Below are 8,851 nucleotides of genomic sequence, written 5' to 3'. Positions count from 1 at the left end.
GCCGTAAAGGCCTACGCAGACGGGGTACTTTTGGTCCCTCGAAAAAAGAACTAAATTTCCAATCTAAGGCGTGTCAACGCACATAGCGGATTGTAGTCCGCGTTGAGAGGCCGAGAGTAAGCGTTGTCCGTAGCAAGGCCTCCTTTTTTGCCCTTCGCGGACAAAATTCCCTCGTCTGCGTAGGCTATAATCATTATTAATATACAGACAAAGACTAATAGAATTATATTATTATGGAAAATTAAAAGTGCTACGAGCGATTTGTTGAAATAAATCGTAAAATAATATTCACAGTAACATTAGTTCCTATAACGTTTCTACAAAATTTCATTGAATTTGATGGGTTGATATTTCAAATGCGAACCTAACTACATTTGTATGGAGAGCGCTAGGGAGTGCGCTAAGGCAATCTCTTAGTGGCGATATCAGACGGTTAATTTTTTGTTCATTTCTGTCTTTCATTCGGCATACTTCACTCACCCGCGGTAGTTTGACAGCTATAGTTTGAAGATCGCAATCACCTCTGATTGGTTAACACTCACTCATGGGCTCACTATTTGCTACAATGCATTGTCGCAACAAGAACAAATTTAGCTAATTATAACAATTGCGATTGTAATAATGATTGGTGCAGGTTTTCCTTGATCGGCCATCTCCGGGGTGATCCGTAACTCAGTTTCCAACACTGAACGATAGCCACGGAACTCATTTGATATTCGTTGGTTCTACATTACTGCTTCATTGCGTGATATTAAAAGAATTGTTCGTATAAAACTTTCAATAAAATTAAAATACTTACATGTTGATTAATGAGTTCGGTGGCTATTATTCAGTGTGAGACACTGAGTTAGCGAATCGGTACGCTGAACACAAAATGAATCGAAAGTGACCACATGATTGTCGAGTGAACACCGAAAAAACCGTCTGATATCACCTTAATCAGTAATTTGAGTAAGAAGCGCCGTGCCACGGATGATCCAGAACTCTGAATGCATGTTGGAGGGCAACAGAACAGGCAAGACGAAGTTGGTGCTGTGGCCCGTGGTGGACAGCGTGCCGGCCCGCTCCGACGTCTTGTACAGAGGGGCTTCGTAGCGCGGGTCCGGCTTGGGCAGCGACAACGCAGGCCTGAACCAGACGACCGGAAGCGGTGGGTTCATTTGACCTGGGGAGTAATGACTTCAGATCAAAGATGGGCGGCGGCCACACATTAAGGTGGTTTGATACATCCAGCCGCGAAAATTCAAATTTTAGTTAGTTTTTCGAAAATCTCTTAAAATTTCCATAAAAACTTTGGTCAATTATTTGTGCTAATCTGGGACAATTCAGAAAATTATCTTTCGGGAAGCCTTTGATGTATGTCTACTATTTTCGCAAAACTACCTAGATTTGAATTTTCGCGGCCGGATGTATCAAACCACCTTAAGTAGCTACTGATGTATACCAAAGCGGAAATGGACGGAGACGTCATGTTAAGCAGACCAATCAGCTGATCGGTTGCGGAAGAACTGCATCAGTCATAATTACAATCTCAATTGTGATTGGCTGAATGGTTATCTTGTTGCAACAATGCATTGTAGCCAATAGTGAGCGAGAATTAATAAGAATACCTGGCAAGGCATCGACAAGTAAGTTTTGCTGTGGATCCCAGCGGCCTGCATCGATGAACAGCCCGTGTATGTTAACGCCGTCCTCTGGCTTTTCCAATGGACCAAACACGGCCATGTTGGTGGGTTCCTCCTACAAAACGTAACCACGTATAGATAATAATAATCTAGCCTACAATATTATTTACCTACCTTCGATAAGTAATTTTATTTACTTTTATTTGAACTCGGTTAAACGGCTCGTGATAAGCTAGCTAGACAGACAAACTTTCGCCTTTATAATATTATGTTATGCGTGGATATATAGTTGGTGACAGGTCGTGATGGCAATCGGTGCAAAGGCGGGGGGTGCCCCGCACGCCGTCCACGACATTCCGCGCCGGATTAGCGCGGGGGCTATGTGGGTGTGCGGGCCATCCCCACACCGATTGCCATTTCAACCCGTCGAGTACCTACTCTACGTATAGGTATACAAACACCTCATACACCTGTTTACTAATATCTGTCCCACCTACCTTGGTTTTCTTCTGTTTGCTGTTATTAAAAACGTCCTCTTGTGATAAGAAGAAGGTGATAGGCTCAAAATCGAACATTAGCGCATCTATTGGCACTCTGTAGCGGCGCGCGTAAGCTTGCAGGGCGCCAGTGAGCAACCCTTGCGGGAAGAACAGCCCTGACACCCAACTGCTAGGCGCCGCTCCGTCTATTAACCATTTCTGCCGACATAAGATAAGTATAGGAATAGTAACATTTCTTCTGGTGGAAAGTGTATGTAAGTAGGTATGCTTTTAAATCTATGACCAATACTATAGTTACAGTGATATTGTCTCTGACAATACGCGTTTTCTCTGGTTACGTCCTCCGCTCGTTGCTAATAGAATAATTATTTACTTATTATTTACTAGCTGATGCCCGCAACTTCGTCCGCGTGGATTTACCTTTTTCAATCATGATTTTTTTTAAATTATTCGCTTTAATAATGAATCCTAGTCCCATAAACTACCGCTATAAAAAATCACGTCATTTTATTAATACAGTCTAAGACCCTATTGAATATAGCACACATACACACACACATATACATGAGGCACATACACACAGTATGTGTTGGTGGGTACGCACTACACGATGTACACTGTACTCACTATACTAGACCAATGAGCATTGATAATTGCGAGCCATAAATACCTCGATGAAGTCGAGTCTTAAGATGAGGTCGTGTATCCAGCTGCCGAGCGACTTGAGCGAGTTGTACCCTTTGCGATGCCACATGTCCGGCACCTTGTTGTTAATGAAGGCGTTGTACACCGCCTCGTAGGCCTCCGACATCACCACTACACCCTGCAATATGTGGTAAGTTACATACCAATACAAAGTAGATCATTAGTTACTCAGCGATGGAGAGACCTAGATGTTCGGAGTTTCTCTATTTGAAAAAATCAGAAATAAGGTCTATAGGAAGACTAGAAAAATGATTTAATGAATTTCTATTTGAATACTAGCTGCCCTGGCGAACTTCATTCCGCCTAACAGTCGATTTAAATTTAAAAAAAAAAATTCTCCGTAAGAACCATCCTCGTACATCAAGGACGATTATAAAAAAAGAATTAGCGAAATCGGTTCAGCTGTTCTCAACAACAATCACACAAGAAATTAACTTGTGGTCATGAACTAATAATTAGTATTTTCAACTTTCGAAGTGAGTGACTATATCAAGTGGGGTATCGTATGAAAGGTCTGTACCTGTACATTCTAAAACAGATTTTTATTTATTTTTATGCATCATAGTTTTTGAATTATCGTGCAAAATGTCGAAAAAACTGTAGTACGGAACCCTCATTGTGCGAGCCTGACTCGCACTCGGTTTTTTTCTTTCTTTATTTCTATTAATTTCAGTCTACTGTCTGTCTGTCCGTGTATTACGGGTCTCTAGCTCGTAGACGAAATGAGTTACCAACCTGAAATGTTGGTATTTGGTGTAGAACGTTGACTCAAATCTAATCTATAATATAAAAATGAATCACTAAATGTGTTGCTTATCGCAAATCTCGAGAACAGCTGAAACGATTTCGCTAATTCTTTTTTTATAATATTCCTTGAAGTATCTGTTGGGATATTTTGATTTTATAGGGAAAAATATCAGTAAAAGGAAAAACTTGGACGTCCTGTTTGAGATATATACTTGAAGTAAGTGTATGTCATCGAATGTAAAACAAAGAACTCTTAGAAAAAAATAAGAATAAGAACATATTTAAATATAAACAATTTAGTTTATAGCCAATTCCAACATCCCCCTTTAAACTAAATTGTCTTACAAAAAAAACTTAAACTTAACTAATAAAATATTAACACACAGGAACAAGAGAAAAAAAATTAACATGAGAAAAAAAACTAAGACCTAAACTACGTGATGATTCTTCAAGTTCAATTGATTCATGCCTATGCGACATAAGTGTCCTAACCATATTATGCCAGAGCTGATACTTGCTCAGACGGTCAGAGTGCACCTCGTACGCAATATCTTCACTATTCATCTTAGGTGGAATATTAACAGTACAATCAACTATGTACACTGTACAGTCCACCACAGGGCGAAAGCATGACGAACAGAATCACCTTCATTGATGCAGCGGTCGTATCTCCTTCTGGATACCCATCAATAGGAAACCACAGGTTCTCATGTAGCAAATAATTTAATCATTTTCAATTTCCAAGTGGGATATACTTCTCTATTTTTGACATTTGGAAAGGAAAATATCTAAATACGATTTTTCTTGTTCGCAACAAATAAAGCAACTATGGACAATAAATACCACTTTTCCACTTTTATTTTTCCACCTAGAGCCCTTCGTGCTGATAACGCGTTGGGATATTTTGATTTTATAGGGAAAAATATCAGTAAAAGGAAAAACTTGGACGTCCTGTTTGAGATATATACTTGAAGTAAGTGTATGTCATCGAATGTAAAACAAAGAACTCTTAGAAAAAAATAAGAATAAGAACATATTTAAATATAAACAATTTAGTTTACAGCCAATTCCAACAGTATCTTACGGAGAGAATAATTTAATTCAACCTCCCCCTCGATTTTCTAAACTCCACCCGAGCGAAGCCGGGGCAGGTCAGCTAGTTCATAATAAGATGCTTGGTGTGTGGTACTAAAATGGACTCCACTCAGCATTTGGGGAACACAGGTCCCGCCACAGGCACAACCGTGAAGGCTGGAGCCAGAAGTTTCGGACAGTATAAAAGATAAGATAGAATAGAAGTAAAAACAAAGAATGTGGTTAATAAATTGGGTACAAGGATTTAATAACAAAGAAAGTAGATAGAATAGAGTTTGAGTTTTATTTTTATTCAGATACAAGCAAAACTGAAATATCAAACCGTATATAATCATATTATGTATACTGTATAAGTATAAATAAATAAAAAGGCCAGAGTTCCAGGATCTGACCGCTGCAGTGAGTTGACTACACACCTACTTCACCCTTTTGCTGACGCAACAATAAAATTCTTTGTATACACCAAGCTTTTGATTTGCTTATATCGCATATTAATAGGGCTCCGTTTGACCTTTTGGCCGTTTGCCCTGTTGCCCGTTTGAACTTTTGCCCGTTTGACCTTTTGGCCGTTTGACCTTTTGGGTATATATATCCCTAAATATAGAATGTTCTGTAACTTCTATTTATAAACTAGCTGGCAGGTAGACGTTGCGCACGCATGCGCTAACGCCGTTTGAGAATGCGTGGTGCAGCGATGTATTCCTGTAATGGCGGCTGCATGTTAGAAAGCCAATAGGTGAGCCAGCCTAAGCGTCCCGTCCGGGTTTTTCTGGAGCTGACATCTTGGTGTTTACATAGGCATGCGCATTGCGCAGGCCCCTGAACGCGTCCGGACAATGGATGAATTTGTAGAAGCGGTCGTGGGTAGGGTGGTTTGGATAGTTGAGCATGCGCGGGATAAATCAATTAAGCGACCTGAGCTTGCGTGGGATGAATGGTATCATATCACGTGACGTTAATGTTACAGGTTTGTTTTGGGGGTTAGATCTATAATTAGAATTGTTTATTTCATCTATAAAAGTTCTAAATTTACGTACAAAATATAAATATCATATTCACGAGCGGTGCCGTTTTCATTGGTACTAGCATCAATACAAATCAAGTCAAGCAAGTCATCACGAATTCATGATTTTCAGTCAATTGTGCACCCACTGTTAGACATATGGTTAGACATACAATCAAGCGTCTTTTAAGTAGTGCCAACGCTACACCAGTCCAGATATCGTCCCAATACGTTGCTGGAAGGGCTGTGGATAAGTCGCAGATCATCGAAACGTTTTGATTGGGAGTAATTCGATGATTTTATCGGACCCGAAGTGGCGGAATCACATTTGTTGGTAAATCTAGATCACTTCTTTCGCCTGTTTTTACAGGATACACGTAAGGATTTTTAACCGACTTCCAAAAAGGAGGAGTTTCTAAATTCAGTGCATTTTTTCTATATATATGTTACGGGCAGTGTTGTTATTCAGTCAATCTACATCAAATATCGGGTTTGTTTTGGCAAAGTATTGCTGTTTAAGAATTGTATTGAATACATAGGCAAAGTATGAAATAAAAAGTACTTTATACGTTTCCTGAATGTTTTAGGTATTCTAAAGAATGCCAAGATATTCTTTATTTATATCAGACTATACAAATTGACGGTAACATATACTTACACCGATTTCTCTGAGTTTTCTGGAGCGCTTTACAATTTTTTTTAATTGTTTGTGACTTTAGTTATGTCCATACGGGAGTCACGAACTCACCTTGATGGCTTTCTGCAGCTCATTGAGCGAGCTGTGTATGAGGGCGAGCAGCGTGTTAAACCTGTCGGTCTCATGCAGCAGCACCGTGGTTAGGGAGTGCAGCTGCCCCATATCGTCCGGCACCATCAGCGCAAGGTTCACGAGCGACTTGTCCACGCTCTTGGCGATAGCAACGCGCGTTTGATCGCAAATCCTCCACACGATCTGATCCGGAGTATCAGCCTCTCCGCCGCCACCGGAACGGGGTTGCACATCCACTATTGTGTTAATTAGAGTGTTTGTTTCTTTATTCTGTGATAATAAAAAACAAAATAATATTAGGCGTTTTAGTGTTTAAACTATAGCAGAGGATCTTTGAAAAAGAACTCCGTATGAGTTCGAAACAAGTCGGGCATACTCCGATTAATCAAGCCGTAAGATATATTTTTATAATACTAGCTGACCCGGCGTACTTCGTAGCGCCTAACAGTCGATTCTTTAATTTTTTTTAAATACTTCTAATTTTTCTCTCCGTAAGAACCATCCTCGTACTTCAAGGAATATTATAAAAAAAGAATTAGCGAAATCGGTTCAGCTGTTCTCGAGATTTGCGATCAGCAACACATTCAGCGATTCATTTTTATATATAGAGAAGATTAGGCATGTTATAATAATTCCCGTTTTACCTCAAAATAAATGTCAAACTTGTTCTAGGTGCATTAATAGAGCTAGACGTACTGGTGGGATTCAAACCTACAATAGCCTTTTGGATTGCCACCCGGTTCCTAAACGTTGAGCTATTTCCTCTTGAGTTGTATTATAATCTATTTCCTGCTCCACAACTTCCAGCTCAGCTCTCCACCTATCATGCAAGCTCCCTTACTAAGCGATCGTTTTGACGTTCGATAAAAAGTCGCTGATTTGACTATATCATCATTCCTAATTCCACTGGATTTTTAAAAACTTAAATCCACTCGGATGAAGTCACGGGCATCGTAATTAATTATTGACCTAGACACAGGTAAGTTATTTAGTTTTGAAGTTACCTCGTAGGCAATATTAGCATTCTCATGCATTCCGAAAACTTCTGGATCTTCAATGACGGGAAGTGTATCACAGTAATCACGAACTGCGGCAAGCTTGTCCAAGCGTGGGCAATAATAAATGCCGGAGGCGGAATACGTGTAAGTCTCTTCGAGAACGGGGGGTGAGAAGAACTGTTTGAGAATTGTGGTCAAACATCTTTGGTCCCACATATCAGTCACACGACCACCATACGTTATTTGACCTGATGAAAGTTTTGGTAAGAGGTTATGTTATTGTCCAACCAAAGGTCGATTTCCGCAAAAAAATATTTCGGAATGCTACAAACATAGAGGTTCTTGATTTGGACTAAGAAAATCCATAACTAGCATTAGTTTTTTTAAATCTTACTACAAAAAACCCGCTGAGTGCGAGCCAGACTTCCGCACCAAGGGTTCCGTACTAGTCATATTTATGCGACATTTTGCACGATAAATCAAAAACTAACTACTATATAAAAATAAATAAAAATCTGTTTTAGAATGTGCAGGTAAAGGCATTTCATATGATACCCCAATTAATATATTAATCTTACTTCGAAAGTTGAAAACATTAACTATTTGTTCATGAACACGTATTTGTTTTGTGATGTTATTGTTGTGATTCACAGTTTTTGAATGTTTTCCTTTACTTCTGCTGTAAGACTTACCTATCTGCCAAATTTCATGATTCTAGGTCAACAAGAAGTATCCTATAGGTTTACTTGACAGACACGACATACGAACAAACGGACAGACAAACAGAGAGACAGACAACAAAGTGATCATATAAGGATTTCTTTTTTTTTCTCTTTAAGATACGGAACCCTAAAAAAGAAGTAACCAGTTTTGGTCATAGTCTACTACGCTGGCCAAGTGCGGATTGGCAGACTTCACAAGCCTTTGAGAACATTATGGAGAACTCTCAGGCATGCATCTTCACGATGTTTTCCTTCACCGTTCAAGCAAGTGATATTTAATTGCTAAAAATACACATAACTCTGAAAAATTAGAGGTCGGTATCGAACCCCCGACCTCCGATCGGGAGGCGGACGTCCTAAGCACTAGGCTATTGCAGCTTCCTATCACAGCCTTATCGTCACTAGTCATAAATCAACAGCCGTGTGATGAATCAAGTGCTAGCTTGTCATCAAATACAAGAAAGGGTTAGTTAGAATGATAGAATCCTAATATCCTACTAATATTATAAATGTGAAAGTGTGGATGTTTGAATGTTTGGAATTTGGATGTTTGTTACTCAATCACGCAAAACGGATTTGGATGAAATTTGGAATGGAGATAGCTATTACTGTATACCCTGGACTAACACATAGGCTACTTTTTATCCCGGAAAATCAAAGAGTTACCGCGGGATTATGAAAAATGTA

The 8,851-nt window shown here is 39.4% G+C and overlaps 1 protein-coding gene across 1 annotated transcript in view; it reads right to left on the bottom strand.

Moving 5' to 3' along the window:
* Positions 1–636: 636 nt before the first annotated feature.
* Positions 637–8,851, bottom strand: part of Dhc16F (Dynein heavy chain at 16F) — a 68,198-nt gene continuing 59,983 nt past the window's right edge. The window contains exons 63-68 of the mRNA XM_034983791.2: positions 7,449–7,690; positions 6,424–6,714; positions 2,796–2,948; positions 2,123–2,323; positions 1,611–1,740; positions 637–1,165 (exon numbers count right to left, since the gene is read on the bottom strand). Coding sequence (XP_034839682.1) covers positions 936–1,165; positions 1,611–1,740; positions 2,123–2,323; positions 2,796–2,948; positions 6,424–6,714; positions 7,449–7,690 — 1,247 coding nt within the window. The 3' untranslated portion in view covers positions 637–935. The remainder of the gene's footprint in view (positions 1,166–1,610; positions 1,741–2,122; positions 2,324–2,795; positions 2,949–6,423; positions 6,715–7,448; positions 7,691–8,851) is intronic.

The sequence above is a fragment of the Maniola hyperantus genome, chromosome Z (genome assembly GCF_902806685.2).
Source record: "Maniola hyperantus chromosome Z, iAphHyp1.2, whole genome shotgun sequence".
Lineage (NCBI taxonomy): Eukaryota > Metazoa > Arthropoda > Insecta > Lepidoptera > Nymphalidae > Maniola > Maniola hyperantus.
Note: the sequence above shows the minus strand (reverse complement) of the source record. Positions and strands in the feature narration are given on the sequence as shown.